Consider the following 20,431-nt stretch of genomic DNA (forward strand, 5'->3'; position numbering starts at 1 on the left):
GTGATTCATTTCGTAAACTTCATTGTAAAGAGATAAGCGGCGGAAGAATAGGTGGGCTGTGATTAGCAATTTAAAGTGGATGTGAAGAGGAATCACCAATAAGCATTTAAATAGGGTACAGTTGTTAACTCAGCCCTTTGGGAATCCCACAGGGAATCATGAACAGTTGGTCTGAGCATGTGTCTGAAGAGCAAGAGTTTTCCAGTGTGCATTGTTGTCATTATCACTGTGTTATCTTTCATGTTATTCTGTACAGACAGTGTTTAAAGGGGGTAATATTATGATTTTCTACATTTGAGTTGTGAGTTCAAACCCTGGCCGGGTCATACCAAAGACTATAAAAATGGGAACCATTACCCATTAACAGTAAATAAGGATTTTGCGTGTACTAGTGTTGTCCCGATACCAATATGTTGGTACCGATACCGGTACCAAAATGTATTTCGGTACCGGTACCAAAATGTATTTCGGTACCGGTACCTAAATGTATTTTGGTACTTTTCGGCACTTTTTTAAATAAAGGGGACCGCAAAAAATTTAATTATTGGCTTTATTTGAACAAAAAATCTTACGGTACATTAAACATATGTTTCTTATTGCAAGTTTGTCCTTCAATAACATAGTGAACATACAAGACAACTTGTCTTTTAGTAGTAAGTAAACAAACAAAGGCTCCTAATTAGTCTGCTGACATATGCAGTAACATATTGTGTCATTTATCATTCTATTATTCCGTCAACATTATTAAGGACACGTGGTAGAAGATTAATTATTAATCTGCTTGTTCATTTACTGTTAATATCTGTTTTTTTTCTGTTTAAACATGTTCTATCTACACTTCTGTTAAAATGTAATAATCACTTATTCTTGTGTTGTTTGATACTTTACATTAGTTTTGGATGATACCCTTGACTAACACATTCCCCTTTCCACACATCCCACCTCCCCGGATTTGTAAATAACCAAATGTAAATAATCAAATGTATTTCTAATGTATATACCATATTTTCGGAGTATAAGTCGCACTGGAGTATAAGTCGCACCGGCCGAAAATGCATAATAAAGAAGGAAAACAACATATATAAGTCGCACTGGAGTCCGGCCAAACCATGAAAAAAACTGCGACTTATAGTCCGAAAAATACGGTACTTGTTCTTATGCAATCTGAACTCACTATGTTCTCTGATCGCTGTACATATCCTACCAAGTCAGACCTACACTGTTTCAATGCCCATTTCTCTGATGATGCAATTGTTGATGACTGAAGTGCTGTTATCAACCAAACCCTCCTCATCCCACCACCTGGATTGTAAATAATGTAAATAATTCAATGTATATACTCTGATGATCAACTTGTGTGATGACTGATTTGATTTACGTGGACCCTGACTTAAACAAGTGGAAAAACTTATTCGGGTGTTACCATTTAGTGGTCAATTGTACGGAATATGTACTGAACTGTGCAATCTACTAATAATAGTTTCAATCAATCAATCAATCAATCAAAACCACAAATTTGGGTATCAATCCGATACCAAGTAGTTGCAGGATCAGACATTGGTCATATTCAAAGTTCTCATGTGTCCAGGGACATATTTCCTGAGTTTATAAACATAATATAAATACAAAAAAAACTAAATAAAATTTTGTCATGCTAAAACATATTGATGTATTTAAAGTAGTATTGACTAGATACACTCTTGTACTGATATCATTACAGTGGATATTAGGTGTAGATCCACCAATGGCGTTTGTTTATATTGTAGCGTCCAGGAAGAGTTGGTGCTGCAGGGAATTCTGGGAATTTTTTCTGTAGTGTTTGTTGTATTGCGGTTCAAATATTCTCCCAAAATGTGTTTGTCATTGTTGTTTAGTGTGGTTTCACTATATAGCATATATTTATGACAGCGTTGGCGTTGTTCATACGGCCAGCCTTAGTGTGACATGTATGGCTGTTGAGTAAGTATGCACTTCATTCACTTGTGTGTAGAGTATTCAAAGTTAAGTTGATCATCGCCTTAATGGTCAATGATCGGACATGATGAAATCTTGTCTTGAAATTGTCAACTATAGAAACATTTTAATACGTCTATTATCATGGCTCCGGTGTGCTGAGGTGTGTAATGAAGCATGGATAGCAATCACTCGTCCTAAATGGTTGATACTTGACACAAACGTACTTGACTTCTCTCCATGGAGACAATGAGTTGTGATTTTGAGGCAGTTAAAACACTGCTGACTGCAAACAGACATTAGCCGCTAGCTAGCTAGCCGAGTCTTAACCTCTTAAGGCCCAAGCTGTTTGTTTACATGTTTTTTTTTTTATTTCTCTTCGCTATTTGGGTTTATTGGGCCCTAATTAGAATAAAAACTAAGAATGATCTTTTGATATGATGTACTTAGTCCAAAAGTATTGTGGGTTCTGTACCGCAGATGCCGTTGTGCCTTGTGCAGCCCTTTGAGACACTTGTGATTTAGGGCTATATAAATAAACATTGATTTATTGATTGAAGTACACACACGTGTACTTCATGTTTAGTGACATGCTAATTCTTATTTTTACACTTTTTTTTTCCAAATTCCATTGTATGTTATACTCTTCTGACACCACCAGATGGCAGTATAAGTGTCCACATAAGTGGCCATAAGACCCCAAATCAGTAGTGTACACAATTTTGGAAATAAGAGCTAAAAGGTGCTGTCCACGCATGTGGCCACTAAGCCCTTAGAGGTTTTTAAAGCCGACGTGGGGGACCGGTACTTTTTTTAGAGGCGGTATAGTACCGAATATGATTCATTAGTATCGCGGTACTATACTACCGTACAACCCTGGCGTGTACTATACGGTGCATCACCCCGGAGACACTCATTTACTGCACATTCATTTTATCATGCTCCTACCTGTGGCGTTTTGCTATGTTTTCAAATGTAAAGTGGATATGTAACACTTTTTATGAGCATTTTAGAAGCAGGCGTGCAGTTCAGTTCAGTTTATTTATTTATGTAGCACATTTAAAAAACGACCCCGGTTGGCCAAAGTGCTGTACAAACATAAGAAAAGGGACACTTAGTGTCACCTTTAGATTGTAACACGGTCTGATGAATAAAATACAGTAGTGAAATATACCAGTCATACCAAAGACTATAAAAATGGGACCCATTACCTCCCTGCTTGGCACTCAGCATCAAGGGTTGGAATTGGGGGTTAAATCACCAAAAATGATTCCCGGGCGCGGCACTGCTGCTGCTCCCTTCACCTCCCAGGGGGTGTTCAAGGGGATGGGTCAAATGCAGAGGACAAATTTCACCACACCTAGTGTGTGTGTGACAATCATTGGTACTTTAACTTAAAAGACCTTAAAAGAAGTGCAGAATATATCACCTAAAATACTAAAATGTAATAAATAAATAAAAAAGGATACAACAAGAAATAAAAACAACTAAAATATCCTATCCAACTGGATTTCAATGCCAGGGAGTAAAAATATGTTTTAGCTTCGATATCAATGATGAAATCTTAACATTGCAACACATGCCAATACGGCCGGGTTAGCTTACTAAAGTGCAATTTTAAATTTTGCGCGAAATATCCTGCTGAAAACGTCTCGGTATGATGACGCCTGCGCGTGACGTCACGGATTGTAGAGGACATTTTGGGACAGCATGGTGGCCAGCTATTAAGTCGTCTGTTTTCATCGCAAAATTCCACAGTATTCTGGACATCTGTGTTGGTGAATCTTTTGCAATTTGTTCAATGAACAATGGAGACAGCAAAGAAGAAAGCTGTAGGTGGGAAGCGGTGTATTGCGGCAGGTGTTGTGCCGGATAACGCACCCCCGCCGTAGAATGCACCCCCTGACTGGTGTGCCGGATAACACAGCCGATGTTTCATTGTTTACATTCCTGAAAGATGACAGTCAAGCTTTACTATTGGCCTGTGGAGAACTGGGACAACAAAGACTCTTACCAGGAGGACTTTGAGTTGGATACGAAGACGCGGTATCGTGAGTACGCATGCAGCTGCAGCTTCCAAACATTTGATCGCTTGCCCGTACGTGCGTGCCGCTATGTGCATGTCACGTACATAACTTTGGGGACTTTGGGGAAATATATGTGCTGTATGAACTATGGGGAGGTGAACGGTACTTTGGGCTGTGGGATTGAATGTTTTGTGCAGGTGTTTGAGTTGTATTGGCGGGTTGTATGGACGGGAAGGGGGAGGTGTTTGTTATGCAGGATTAATTTGTGGCATATTAAATATAAGCCTGGTTGTGTTGTGGCTAATAGAGTATATATATGGCTTGTGTTTATTTACTGTTTTAGTCATTCCCAGCTGAATATTAGGTCCCACCCGCCTCTCACAGCATCTTCCCTATCTGAATCGCTCCCTCTGCCCTCTAGTTTTTCACTCTCACTTTCCTCATCCACAAATCTTTCATCCTCGCTCAAATTAAGGGGGACATCGTCACTTTCTCAGTCCGAATCGCTCTTGCTGCTGGTGGCCATGATTGTAAACAATGTGCACATGTGAGGAGCGCCACAACCTGTGACGTCACGCGCATATCGTCTGCTACTTCCGGTACAGGCAAGGCTTTTTTATCAGCAACCGAAAGTTGCGAACTTTATCGTCGATGTTCTCTACTAAATCCTTTCAGCAAAAATATGGCAATATCGCGAAATGATCATGTATGACATATAGAATGGACCTGCTATCACCGTTTGAATAAGAAAATCACATTTCAGTAGGCCTTTAAGTCCTGTAGCTGCTATAAAATTATAACATGATATTGCTGAATAGTCGATGCGTCTCATGACCAAAACGTCCAAAATACTAAGACACACGTAGGACGGAGAATTCTCGTCTGTCTGCAGCCGTGTGTAGAATTGTCAGTTTGCACGTTCTTTTCACATGTGTAAATAAAACGCAAAATAGCGCCCACAAAACGGCGATGAGTGTTGATCAATCGCATTACGAGTAATATTTATATTTGCATCTTTTCCTCCCAGTATTGTGGGTGTTTTGATGATCAGCATATGTTTGGATCGCATGCCTCTTTGTGATCACTAAACAGATGCAATCCACTTTGCACATCAGGTTTGCACGTGTTTGAGTACACGCAAACCTTTAGTAAATCAGGCCCAAAGTGAAGAGAGATCAAACAATCAAAAAAAAATAAACTTCTTACCTTTCACCAAAAGACTGCCGGCACTGCTTGCTACACCAAACTGGTTTCTGGCAACGCACGTGTAGAGACCAGCATCCGTTTTAGAAACATTGGAAATACGAAGGCTTCCGTTATCCAACATGGTGACTCTGCGGATGAGATATAGACACAGACGTTTATGAGGCGTATCTCATTATGCTCGTTGACAGTGCATCAGTGTTGTTTTAGGCAAATTAAAGTGAAACATAGCCCTGCTTGTGCGGACGTGCATGGCTGTCACTTCACATGCATTCAAAGTGCATGAAATGAGCAAGTCCACTGTCCTTAAGCATTTCAAATTGAGCCTGAAGTTTATCTCAGCAAATTTTAATTGGCTTCCTGTACTACAGTGCGACATAAGGGGGACCTCAGCATTAAGGGGTTACAGTTTGATTCCTCTGCAGTGACTTGATAAGAATAATGCACGGGGACTTTACGAGGGAATCTACTCATACTGTGTAATTATATTTTAATTGTTAATATGTAAATTATTTCTACGGTAGTCAGTAAATACACAAACTGAGGCCAAACGCGTCTGCTCACCCTGTTCACTGTGTCATAATCGCAAATTAAACCAGTTCCATTCCAGCAGTTCTACTGTATACAAGGCTTTGAATCCCTACTCTCCTCTTAAGAATTGAGGCAAATTAAGTCAAACCTTTTTGTACCATGTAATGAATAAAAATGAATCACCAGACTCAAAGTTGCAATGAATACAGAAAGACAAAAGATTAGGATCAACCCCACAAGTTATTGAAAGCGATTCAATTATTTCTCATAAACATTCTGTGCTGCCTGGCTGCGTGATAATAAAAGATCATTGAGCCTCTGAAACAGATTGTCCCAGTAACCTACAACAACAACAAAGACTCTTGGCGTCATCAGTCAAGCCTGGCAGATTTCATCTGAGGAAGAGAGTGTACTTGTGGCTTTTTACCTGTCAAACCGCTACTGTAGTGAAATCTCACTAGATATGACAGATGGAAACTCAGCAATAAGGTAACACTTGTGCAAAGTAGTGCAGATGCTGCAAGTTCCTTGGACTGTTTGATGTCACACAAACTAGAAGCATTTAAGTCCCATCTTAAAACTCATTTGTATACTCTAGCCTTTAAATAGACCCCCCTTTTAGACCAGTTGATCTGCCGTCACTTTTCTGCTCCTTCGTGGAGGGGGGGGGGCGCACAGATTAGGTGACCACAGATGAGGCACTAGCTGTTCAAAGTCGGGACCCGGGGTGGACCACTCATCTGTGCATCAGTTGGGGACATCTCTGCACTGCTGACCTGTCTCCAATCAAGATGATCTCCTGCTGGCCCCACTATGGACTGGACTCTCACACAATTAAAGGCCTACTGAAACCCACTACTACCGACCACGCAGTCTGATAGCTTCGATATCAATGATGAAATCTTAACATTGCAACACATGCCAATACGGCCGAGTTAGCTTACTAAAGTGCAATTTTAAATTTCGCGCGAAATATCCTGCTGAAAACATCTCGGTATGACGACGTCTGCGCGTGACGTCACGGATTGTAGAGGACATTTTGGGACAGCATGGTGGCCAGCTATTAAGTCGTCTGTTTTCATCGCAAAATTCCACAGTATTCTGGACATCTGTGTTGGTGAATCTTTTGCAATTTGTTCAATGAACAATGGAGACAGCAAAGAAGAAAGATGTAGATGGGAAGCGGTGTATTGCGGCCGACTGCAGCAACACAAACACAGCCGGTGTTTCATTGTTTACATTCCCTTACTTAATTTTCTAATCATCCTCACCTAAGCCTAAGGTTTATGTGTTAAATAATATTTGTAATTAAATCAGGGTTTCATATTTTTTGACAAGATTGTATCCTGTAAGCAGGTTCAATACAATTATTAAATAAGTTTAAAATGAAAAGTAATAGTCAGTGTTAATATTTGAGTGGGCCACGGGACCTTCTCATGGAAAAGTTGGGCTCTGAGGTCAAAAGGGTTAAAACCCCTGTGTTAAACAATACCAAAACCAGTGTTAAAAGTTTAACACAAGTTACTTTTCCAACCCTATTTTATTCATCTATCATTAATACATTACCTCCCTGCTTGGCACTCAGTATCAAGGGTTGGAATTGGGGGTTAAATCACCAAAAATGATTCCCGGGCGCGGCCACCGCTGCTGCCCACTGCTCCCCTCACCTCCCAGGGGGTGATCAAGGGTGATGGGTTAAATGCAGAGAATAATTTCGCCACACCTAGTGTGTGTGTGACAATCATTGGTACTTTAACTTTAACTTTTTAACTTTAAGTAAATAATAACATATTTCTTAGTCTTTTTTTTCTGTATTGTTTTATTGCTCCTTTATTTATTCAATGAATTATCTTCTTAATTATTTTGAATTGTTATCTATGTATTTGTTGTATTATCTACAATTTATTTAAAAAAAAAAATCCTATATGTATATATATATATATATATATATATATATATATATATATATATATATATATATATATATATATATATATATATATGATTTAAAAAATAAATAAATTATATATATATCCATCCATCCATTTTCTACCGCTTATTCCCTTCGGGGTCGCGGGGGCGCTGGAGCGTATCTCAGCTACAATCGGGCGGAAGGCGGTGTACACCCTGGACAAGTCGCCACCTCATCGCAGGGCCAATAAATTATATATATATATATATATATATATATATATATATGTGTGTAATTTTTTTTTTTTTTTTTTTAAATTCTCTAATCACTGCATGAGGCGTATATCTACATAATGTTATACATTCTGTAATGTTTTTGTCTCCCTAAGAGAAAATGACATTTCAACACAGGAATTGTTGAGACGTAGAGACAGTGTAGGACAAAATGAGCTCTGCTTCTTCCTCCTGCTTTTTGGCATGTTGAATTGTGCGAGTGTAAACATGTGATATTTCCTAATTTAACTTGTATTAACCCTAAACCTAACCTTAACCATGACCTAGTAGCTTTTTTTGTAAAGCGTCTGAGCTTTGATTAAAAACCGCTATATAAAATGAATGAATTGTCATTATTTAATGATGAATTATTAATATTATCAAAGTACGGAGGTGACGCTTGTAGCCAACAGCCCCCACCCCGAAGTTAATTGTTAATTTTGCCAATTAATTTGTAATTTAGACACTTTTTGCATTGTTGTTTGCATGTAAAACTATCATTATTTTTTTATAAAAAAAGGCGGTAGAAAATGGATGGAAGGATGAATGTTAAAATTTTGGGGTGTTTAAGTAATTACATTTGCATTGTTTTCTATGGGAATGTTTGTTTCTGTTTTCATACAGTATCATTCTCTTTTCAAATGACCTTTTGGAACAGATTACTAACACTACCCGAGGTGCCCCTGCATTATGAGACATATCACTTGATGGCGATGCACACCCAGATGTACACGCACAAAAAATATCTGCGGCAGATGGCAACCAACTATAATTTCAGTGTATCCTTGTGGGATACAACCACGTTTGAGATGCTGCCTCCAATAACCTCGGTTGTAGTGGCAGCAGGTTTTAAAAGCTTGTTGGCGTCAAACATGGCCTTCGGTCTAACGAGTGCAGCAAACACCTTCTCGAAAAATACTATTAATTGCTCTCAAAACTGTCAAACATAAATACAAGAAAAAACCTTAATAGGTTGTTTGTTTGGCGAACTACACACATTCAAATGAAACTTTACAGGTGAATTTGGCTTGCTACTAAGAAATAAATGGTTCAAAAGAAGGCTTTTCAAAATGTAAGACAATGAGCTTGACCTTAAATATAAACGTACGACTTATGAAGATGGTGCACAGTGGTGCTCTTTGTACCACCTTTACATTATACATTGACAAACGTTGTTTGGAATAATGGTCTTATAAGTCTCTCTAGTAGCGGGTACTCAAATGACTTACTAACATAAGAAATACTACCGGCAGTAATTGTGAGCAGTAGGGAATAAAACAAGAAATCATTTTCCTGTTTTCCTAATCAGACAAGAACTAAATCCTTGAATACTTTAAAGGGGACCTATGATGATTTCAATCTACATTTAAAACACTTCCTTGTGGTCTGGATTATATGTACAGTGAAACCTTGATTTATGAATTTAATTGGTTCTTGAACTTTGTTCGTAAACCAACATGTTTTTATAGTAAAGACTAGTTTACCATAAGAATCAATATAAACATGAATAACTGGTTGAAAACACTATAATGTATGTAAAACTGTATATACAGTATATACACTGAACAAAAATATAAACGCAACACTTATGTTTTTGCTCCCATTTTGTATTAGTTGAACTCAAAGATGTAAAACTTTTACTATATACACAAAAGACCTATTCCCCTCTATTCAGAGCGCATGTAACAGCCAATCAGCAGTGCGTATTCAGAGCGCATGTACCAGCCAATCAGCAGTGCGTATTCAGAGCGCATGGAGTCAGTGCTCCTGCGACGGAGTGATCAGAAAGGTGTTTAGCAGGTGAGCATAAGGCAGCGGACTCTCCTCAAATTATAATAAACACCTCCCAGTCAACTACTAGTAACATCACTATGAGCCAGTTGACGTTCTAGAAACATAAGCGGCAGCTCAGCTCGCTCGCAGTCCTTGAGGTGAAAGCTAATTAGCTTTTAGCGTAACGTTAGCTCACTGTGCGGTGTGTGTGTGCGTGCATGCGTGTGCGCCCCACATTAAACGGACAGCAAAGCCCTGTCTGTCTGAGAGAAAGACAAGCATTATAGACCTACAGTTAACAACTAAGTTATTTCACTTGACCTTTTTCTGTGTTGATTGAGCTGTGTTGAAACAGTAAAAAACGACATTATGTTAAATGAAAAGTTTCAAGAAGCTTTCTCTGATAGTTGATATAATAATGTAACTGCATCATAAAGCCTACATGAACTCCATGGTGTTCAGGGATGAATAGTCTCTCCTATTGCTATTGTGCAATTTTTTCAGCTGTAGTTACATTAATTATTTGTAATGTAGCAGCATAGTTTTGAATGCAGGGTCCCTGCTATCACATGTTGATCAAAATATAACATTACATAATAAAAATCGACTACAGGTTTCCCTAATGCTGTAATAAATTAAGCATGATGAGTTGAGATAGGTTGTTTGGTCCCTAGTGTGTGAATGTTGTCTGTCTATCTGTGTTGGCCCTGCGATGAGGTGGCGACTTGTCCAGGGTGTACCCCGCCTTCCGCCCGATTGTAGCTGAGATAGGCTCCAGCGCCCCGGAAGGGAATAAGCGGTAGAAAATGGATGGATGGATGCAGTTGAGTATATGTCAGCATGTGGCCCCACTTTTAACTCTTTTTTTCAAATGCTTATTGCAAACGCTTACTTACAGTAAGTCATTAATTTGACTTATTAATTCATTTTTTGTCATTATTTTGACTTAGTAAGTCATTATTTTGTCATATTTTTGACTTATTAAATTACTAAGTTAAAATATTGACTTACTAAGTCATAATAATGACATACTTAGTATTTCAGGTAACTAGGACTGTTTTGTGTATTGTTTTTACTTTACGGAAAAAAATATAGAGATATATATAGTATATCGGCATTCAGCATATGGAGCGGAAACACAACCAAAAATTGTAGGCTTCCTCATGCGACGAAGCCGGCCGACTTCACTACAGTCTGTAGTCTATTGCCCCCCCAGGCTGTGGTGGCAGCGATGCGATGGAGACGTGATGGCGACAGGCCAAATTATACTGTTCCTTACACCCACCCACCCCTTTCCCCCTGGACAGACACCACCTAAACTAACACATTTTCTGGGGGAAACATTGAACACTGTCACAACACTTATAAGTTAGAAAAGACAACATTCATCATAGGTTCCCTTTGACTACTTTCTTTCGGAAAAGTAACAAGAATAAAAAAGTATCGTTCCATCCATCCATCCATCCATCCATCTTCTTCCGCTTATCCGAGGTCGGGTCGCGGGGGGAGCAGCCTAAGCAGGGAAGCCCAGACTTTCCTCTCCCCAGCCACTTCGTCCAGCTCCTCCCGGGGGATCCCGAGACGTTCCCAGGCCAGCCGGGAGACATAGTCTACCCAACGTGTCCTGGGTCTTCCCCGTGGCCTCCTACCGGTCAGACGTGCCCTAAACACCTCCCTAGGGAGGCGTTCGGGTGGCATCCCGACCAGATGCTCGAACCACCTCATCTGGCTCCTCTCGATGTGGAGGAGCAGCGGCTTTACTTTGAGCTCCCCCCGGATGGCAGAGCTTCTCACCCTATCTCTAAGGGAGAGTCCCGCCACCCGGCGGAGGAAACTCATTTCTGGCGCATGTACCCATGATCTTGTCCTTTCGGTCATAACCCAAAGCTCATGACCATAGGTGAGGCTGGGAACGTAGATCAACCGGTAAATTGAGAGCTTTGCCTTCCGGCTCAGCTCCTTCTTCACCACAATGGATCGATACATTGTCCGCATTACTGAAGACACCGCACCGATCCACCTGTCTATCTCACGATCCACTCTTCCTTCACTCGTGAGCAAGACTCCGAGGTACTTGAACTCCTCCACTTGGGGCAGGGTCTCCAGTATCGTTCCCTACACTGTTAATAAACATATGCACTTCTGATAGATTATCTCCTTTCTTACTGTTTGACCTAAAAAAAGCCCCTTCATTTTTGTCTAAAATTTGAAAACCGTTAAAAAAAAACTGATTCTCGGGTTGCTGTGCCTCCCCTGAGGTCTTTGCTGACACACCTCACACACAATTGTCGGGTTTAAGTGGTGTAAAAATTCTGTTAGCTCTAGTGAAAAACATACCATATGCTGTGGAAGAAGGAAATATCACAGAGGGGATGATCATGCTCACGTATCATTTCATGTCTGATAAGTATCAACAGAAAATAAAATAGTCCATGGATATGATACCTAAACCCTAATCTCTGGAGAATAAGCATGCATTAAAACAAAGTCCTCAACAGGCATCAATAACATATTACCTTGCTAATGATGAACCCCCGAGGCAAACAATCAACTCTGTCTGAGGATTGGTTTATCACAGTTATCACAAACAAGCAACAGTCATTAATCCCTTTGGGCGCAGATTTTAGTATAACATTATATAATCATTCTGATGGTAAGTAAGTTGTCAAAGTGCGAAACAACACTTGTGTGCTTGGCTCATTGGCTGCAGACAAAGTTGGGTTTCAATCTACAATTAATCTCTCCAGTTAAAGAGCTTGTGCCAAGTTAATCAAATTCCATCCCATCAATTTTTGATGCTGCTTCTCAGCCATGATTGTAGAGCAATTTCCTGAACACATTTCGATCCCTTGAAATTAATTAACCGTCTGAAGCTGCTGTTTTATGCTCGAAAGTGCATATGACAGAGTAATGGGGTTAAACCAATATTTCATACCCAACTAGCTTGACAAAAAGAAGTACCTCAGGGGTGGCCTGGACCCCTACAAACCGAGCCAAAATTACCAGCACTGACCCACAGGTAGGGCAAATTAAATTAAATTAAACCGGTATACTCTTCCTATTATTATTTCATAAGGGACAATAACAAAGACTTATGAATATGAGATGTCACATGGATACGACTTGCTATTAAAGGCCTACTGAAACCCACTACTACCGACCACGCAGTCTGATAGTTTATATATCAATGATGAAATCTTAACATTGCAACACATGCCAATACGGCCGGGTTAGCTTACTAAAGTGCAATTTTAAATTTCGCGCACGATATCCTGCTGAAAACGTCTCGGTATGATGACGCCTGTGTGTGACGTCACGGATTGTAGAGGACATTTTGGGACAGCATGGTGGCCAGCTATTAAGTCGTCTGTTTTCATCACAAAATTCCACAGTATTCTGGACATCTGTGTTGGTGAATCTTTTGCAATTTGTTCAATGAACAATGGAGACAGCAAAGAAGAAAGCTGTAGGTGGGAAGCGGTGTATTGCGGCAGGTGTTGTGCCGGATAACGCACCCCCGCCGTAGAATGCACCCCCTGACTGTTGTGCCGGATAACACAGCCGGTGTTTCATTGTTTACATTCCCGAAAGATGACAGTCAAGCTTTACCATTGGCCTGTGGAGAACTGGGACAACAGAGACTCTTACCAGGAGGACTTTGAGTTGGATGCGCAGACGCGGTACCGTGAGTACGCATGCAGCTGCGGCTTCCAAATGTTTGATCGCTTGCAAGTACGTGCGTGCCGCTATGTGCATGTCACATACGTAACTTTGGGGACTTTGGGGAAATATATGTGCTGTATGAACTTTGAGGAGGTGAACTGTACTTTGGGCTGTGGGATTGAGTGTGTTGTGCATGTGTTTGAGTTGTATTGGCGGGTTATATGGACGGGAGGAGGGAGGTGTTTGTTATGCGGGATTAATTTGTGGCATATTAAATATAAGCCTGGTTGTGTTGTGGCTAATAGAGTACTTGTGTTTATTTACTGTTTTAGTCATTCCCAGCTGAATATCAGGTCCCACCCGCCTCTCACAGCATCTTCCCTATCTGAATCGCTCCCACTGCCCTCTAGTCCTTCACTCTCACTTTCTTCATCAACAAATCTACTAAATCCTTTCAGCAAAAATATGGCAATATCGCGAAATGATCAAGTATGACACATAGAATGGACCTGCTATCCCCGTTTAAATAAGAAAATCGCATTTCAGTAGGCCTTTAAGTGGGACATGTCAATATGTTTCCCCACTGAGCTTCAAAGGGACCATTTGAGATAAAAATGGGGACATCCTTATCTATCTGGAAAGCTTTTACTTTGTTCTTCCTCCTATCAAATAAAGCAATTAACGACAGCGGGGTAATTTGTCAGGCATATAAAAGACTGAGTAGTGTGATACAGTAAATAGACACTTTTCAACCTTATTGGTAGGTTTTAAAGTGATCTACTGGCTGTAATCTAAAGGCTCTGTCTGTCTCTCCATGGAGCAACAAAAAACAACATTTGGCTGTAAATGAAAAACGGAATTTGAACCGCTTTGGAAAGATGGTGTAATTAAAGCAGTTTATTACGAGGGTGTTTCCAGGCACACCGTTTATTTCATTCACTGCAAATGCCTGACCTAATGGCTGCATAGGCAGGGCGTGCGTGAGCCTTTTACAACAGATGGATCGCTTAATGTAACAGGTAAAATACGGTGGTGCAATCTAAAAAGGTAATATTCCTGCAAGCTGTTTTCAATATCGCTGTACAAACAGTGGCAGTGATCAGCACTGGAATGGAAATAGGTAAGCACTTTAACATTAACCACACAGCTCCAACATGAATCCATCGAGCTGTTTTGTTACACATGCCAGCCATGTGAGCTGAGGTATCCTCATACTTGCCAACCCTCCTGGATTTTCCGGGAGACTCCCGAAATTCAGCGCCTCTCCCGAAAACCTCCCGGGACAAATTTTCTCCCGAAAATCTCCCGAAATTCAGGCACATAATATAAACAGCGTACCTGCCCAATGACATTATAACTGTAGAATGATCGAGGGCGAGTTCTTGGTTTCTTATGTGGGTTTATTGTTAGGCAGTTTCATTAACTTCCTCCCAGCGCGGTAACAACACACAACAACAGCAGTCACATTTTTGTCTACTGTAAAGCAGTTCGTCTGCAGTAAACAGCAATGTTGTGACACTCTTAAACAGGACAATACTGCCATCTAGTGCCTTTGATGAAAGCACTTTTTGCGTGCCACACAGCAATGCATCATCAGAGGTGGCTAGAAAAACAGCATGGTTAGAAAAATAGTGACAAATAGAACAAGGATGGACAATTCAACCCTTAACTCAACAATGAGTAGATGAGTGTTATGTGTGTGTATATGTGTAAATAAATGAACACTGAAATTCAAGTATTTCTTTTATATATATATATATATATACATATATATACATATATATATATATATATATATATATATATATATATACCGGTATATATATATATATATATATATATATATATATATATATATATATACCGGTATATATATATATATATATATATATATATATATATACATATATATGAAATACTTGACTTAGTATTTCTTATATATATATATATATATATATATATATATATATGTATGTGTGGGAAAAAATCACAAGACTATTTCATCTCTACAGGCCTGTTTCATGAGGGGGGGTACCCTCAATCGTCAGGAGATTTTAATGGGAGCATTCGCATACCATGGTTTATATAGGGCACAGAGTGGGTGGGTACAGGCTGGCCTAAGGGCGTGGTGATTGGCTCATGTGTTACCTAGGAGGTGTTTCCGTCTATGGCGGCATGCTGTTACAATTTCGCTGCGCTTGTTGAGGGATGACAGGTCTGGACGGTAAATAATAAACAGTTTCTCTTTCAAGCATAGGTTGCATCTTTTATTACTACTATTGTAAGGTGTGCTGGATGCAAGAATTTGCCATGTTATTGAATATTCAACATTATTGTCTTTGAGGTCCCAAATGTGTTTGCTGAGTTCTGTGGTATTTCGCAGGATTTTGTTCCTGAAAGAAGCCTTGTGATTGTTCCATCTGGTTTTGAATTCTCCCTCGGTTAATCCTACATATGTGTCGGATGTGTTAATGTCCTTGCGTATTACCTTAGATTGGTAGACAACTGATGTTTGTAAGCACCCCCCGTTGAGAGGGCAATCAGGTTTCTTTCGACAATTACATCCTTTTGTTGGTTTTGGAGTCGATATATATATATGGATATATATATATATATATGAAATACTTGACTTGGTGAATCCTAGCTGTAAATATACTCCTCCCCTCTTAACCACGCCCCCAACCACGCCCCCTCCCTGCCCCCCATCCCCCACCTCCCGAAATCGGAGGTCTCAAGGTTGGCAAGTATGGGTATCCTGCGCTGCGTGATTTTATTTACCGTATTTTTCGGAGTATAAATCGCACCTGCCCAAAATGCATAATAAAAAAGGAAAAAAAACATATGTAAATCGCACTGGAGCCCGGCCAAACTATGAAAAAAACTGCGATTTATAGTCCGAAAAATACGGTACTCATTAGGTTCTGTATTGTATCTGGTTTGTACCTCTCTGCTCCACATACTTGAAAACATTATCCCTGGAAGATTTAGGAGGAATTATGGGTATTTTAGTTCAGCTAGTGGGATGGATTACTGCTCTGCCACTGCTGTAATAGCATTGGTAGAAGCCCCATTTCTGTGCAGTGGAAACTAAATTCTAACGAGCGAGGAAGCAGGGAATAGGTTTGTAAGAGATGCTGCAATAATGTCAAAGTCTACATTTGGTATGCAACACTTGAGCGCAGGGCTGTAATGTTCACACTCGAATGGGAAATCTCGCCTTTTGGGTGTGACTGCGCATAGCAGTACAGATGCATTTTCCTTTCAATGTTTAAGAGGATGATAAATCTGCAAGCTGGGTCGATCATTTCGCAGCACAACAAATAATCTCGGTGCTGATGTTGCTGCTCCGCCTCAAATAAAACATCTTGCAGCTGGAGCCACTGTGTCCTAGGCTGGCATCGGTATTTACTATCAGATCACCTTTCAGTTTCGCCAACATACAGTCAAGATGGGGAGACGTGAGATATGACTAAACCACATCCACACAGTGATCAGGATGGATATCTGAGTATAGAAAAGCTGCTGAGTCAGCCTAGCAATTAATCCCATATCAAATGAAAAATCTGAACCGGTGCAGGTTGCAGCAGGTGTTCTTCGCCTCCTGCTGGCACTTTCCTCCATATGTGACAATAATTCATATACAGTACATGGGAATGCATCACTGACTGACATGCACACAGTTTGATAAATGAGAGGCTTTCCAAGAACACACCTGCTTTTGACACGGTGCCTGAAAGAGAAAAACAGCTTGGACACTGAGGAATTTAATTTGGTAACATCTTTCGGTCAAAATTGACAAAATGTCTCGTTGAAAGACCATAGAGCCATATGAAATTAAGCATGGGCCGACAATAAATTTAGCTAATTTTGACGATTGTATTGTCAGAATTATTTTGATACTAAACTAGGTGCTATTTTAATCATAATATAGACCAGAACCTATGGCTCTAGAGCCAGATGAGGCTCTTTTGATGACTGCATCTGGCTCTCAGATAAATCTTAGCTGACATTACTTAACAGGATAAGTACTGTATAATTCCGCTGGTAATCACAGTGTTAAAAATAACCTTCAAAATATAAAACATTCTCATGCATTTTAATCCATCCATCCATTTCCTACCGCACCTGTTCAAGAAGTCGCATTAATGGTAAGAAGTATTTTATTTATTATTGGTTAGCTTCAGAATAACAATGTTATTAAAAAGAATGAGAGACTTATAATACTCTAAAAATGTTGGTCTTACTTAAAAATGCACGCATATTCAGCGTTAAAAAAAAATACATTTTAAAATATTTGGCTTTCATGGCTCTCTCAGCCAAAAAGGTTCCCGACCCCTGATATAGACCATGGGCGTCAAACTTATTCTAGCTACTGAGCATCATGGAGGAAAAATCTATTCCTACGTGGGCCAAACTGGTAAAACAATGGCATAATAACTTAAAAATAAAGACAGCTTCAGATTGTGTTTTTTGTTTTACTTTGGCCAAAAATAGAACAAGCACATTCTGAGAATGTACTTACTTATTACATACAACAAATCCATCCATCCATCCATCCATCTTCTTTCGCTTATCCGAGGTCGGGTTGCGGGGGCAGCAGCCTAAGCAGGGAAGCCCAGACTTCCCTCTCCCCAGCCACTTCGTCCAGCTCTTCCTGTGGGACCCCGAGGCGTTCCCAGGCCAGCCGGGAGACATAGTCTTCCCAACGTGTCCTGGGTCTTCCCCGCGGCCTCCTACCGGTCGGACGTGCCCTAAACACCTCCCTAGTGAGGCGTTCGGGTGGCATCCTGACCAGATGCCCGAACCACTTCATCTGGCTCCTCTCGATGTGGAGGAGCAGCGGCTTTACTTTGAGCTCCCCCCGGATGGCAGAGCTTCTCACCCTATCTCTAAGGGAGAGCCCCGCCACCCGGCGGAGGAAACTCATTTTGGCCGCTTGTACCCGTGATCTTGTCCTTTCGGTCATAACCCAAAGCTCATGACCATAGGTGAGGATGGGAACGTAGATCGACCGGTAAATTGAGAGCTTTGCCTTCCGGCTCAGCTCCTTCTTCACCACAACGGATCGATACAGCGTCCGCATTACTGAAGACGCCGCACCGATCCGCCTGTCGATCTCACAATCCACTCTTCCCTCACTCGTGAACAAGACTCCGAGGTACTTGAACTCCTCCACTTGGGGCAAGATCTCCTCCCTAACCCGGAGATGGCACTCCCTTGGCAAAACATTTTGCTAGTTAAAATTCAGAGGAAAAAATTGGTGCGATTTAAAAAATACCATGAAGAACACACTTAACTTAGACTTTGTCTCAGTGTATCTACAAAGCCATCAAACGTTAGGCACTTTTTGTTTAGCATTGTCATGTTGGCAATTTACCATTTAAGACGTGTTTGGAAAAGCAACCAAGTGTTTCTTCAACCCGCTGCTTTGGTGACTTACGCAACTGCCACAACACATTCATTTATCATCGTTTAAATATTACACTTATAATATAAATAAAACAATTATCAAAATGACACTATATCTGTAATCAAGGTAACATAACTACAAACGTAACCAACGTGAACATTGTAGATTTAAGCATAAAATAAAATAGAACAAACAAATGTACTTTCAGGGTCAGCATCGCACCATCAACCAATTGCAAGCGCTGCATGGAACACTAACTACTACAGAGATGAAGATCATGTTGACTTAAGTCTTTGCATCTCAGCGTTTCGTAATTTTATCCGTTGAGTAAACACAATGAAAGCAGGTATTGTGCGTAGCTACTGCACCAGTCTGCCGCCATCTGCTGCCAGCCACAGCAGGAGCAGTTGACTGATTCTACCTGCGCTGATTTCTTCTTTTCTGCGAAGTAGCGGAAGCCAATCTAGAGGGCGCTTAAAGTCATGACACGCCATCTTTAAACAGTGTCATGTGTGATGTGGGTTACACTTGAATTGCTAATGTGACATCCAATGGACACATTTAGAACAGCAGTTAATTTGATTAAAAAATTGCAGCTAATTTTTATACTTAGCAAACTCATCTTGCGGGCCACCTGATACAAGTCTACGTTTAACACATCTAAATTTAAACAGTGCATCTGGAAAGTATTCACAATGCTTCACTTGTTCCACATTTTGTTATGTTATAGCCTTATTCCAAAATAGAATACATTTAATTTTGTTCTTAAAGTTTTACAGACAATACCCAATAATGACAATGTGAAAAGTATAAAAAAAATACAAACATATTAAGAATAAATTAAAAAAACACATGGACATAAATAAGTATTCACAGCCTTTGCTCAATACTTTGTTGATGCACCTATGGCAGAAATGATCTATTCTAATGACTTGTTTGATATAACCCAATGCGTCCAGTTGGCTCGGTCCTCCCCCTCGTCATGTTTCCCTGTATTAAAGGGTGTATGTCAGGGTTCCATATTGGGTTCGTTGTGGTTTTCCATCTATGTAAATAATCACTGTGACAATGTGTCGGATGCTGCGTTCCATTTTTATGCAGATGATGTTCATCCCCTGCTATAGCGCAAACCTTTGAGCCCCTGCAGTCTGCTTTTAATGTTGTTCAGTCCCAGCTGGCTTAGCTAAAACCAGTACTAAATGCAGAGAAATCTAAGGTAATGTTATTTTTTATGAAGGCACCTGACACTTATTTGAATTTGAAATGTTACCAATGTGGCGGTTTGAGGAAACACTCGATAGCTTTTCCAAATATTTCTAATTTTAAAGTTAAAGTAAAAGTACCAATGATTGTCACACACACACTAGGTGTGGTGAAATGTGTCCTCTGCTTTTGACCCATCCCCTTGTTCACCCCCTCGGAGGTGTGGGGAGCAGTGGGCAGCAGTGGTGCCGCGCCTGGGAATCATTTTTGGTGATGTAACCCCCAATTCCAACCCTTGATGCTGAGTGCCAAGCAGGGAGGTAATGGGTCCCATTTTTATAGTCTTTGGTATGACTTGGCCTAATGGTGAACGTCCAACATGATAATCCTAAAGGGGAAGTGCTTAAAGTTTAATTACTTTGTAAATATACTGATATAAGTCTAAGTTTGTGTTCTTCATGGTGTTTTTGAAACTGCATCAATT

General features: G+C 40.2%; 1 protein-coding gene across 3 annotated transcripts in view; it reads right to left on the reverse strand.

Annotated features, from left to right (window-relative positions):
- The window catches only part of cntn3a.1 (contactin 3a, tandem duplicate 1), a 228,057-nt gene that overhangs the window by 44,165 nt on the left and 163,461 nt on the right, over positions 1-20,431 (reverse strand). For all 3 annotated transcript variants that reach the window (XR_009816915.1, XR_009816916.1, XM_061976479.1), the window contains exon 12: positions 5,187-5,314. Coding sequence is in view for 1 of the 3 variants with exons in the window: in XM_061976479.1 (XP_061832463.1) it covers positions 5,187-5,314 (128 nt within the window). In the remaining 2 variants the exon portion in view is untranslated. The remainder of the gene's footprint in view (positions 1-5,186; positions 5,315-20,431) is intronic.

Source organism: Nerophis lumbriciformis, linkage group LG01 (assembly GCF_033978685.3).
Source record: "Nerophis lumbriciformis linkage group LG01, RoL_Nlum_v2.1, whole genome shotgun sequence".
Lineage (NCBI taxonomy): Eukaryota > Metazoa > Chordata > Actinopteri > Syngnathiformes > Syngnathidae > Nerophis > Nerophis lumbriciformis.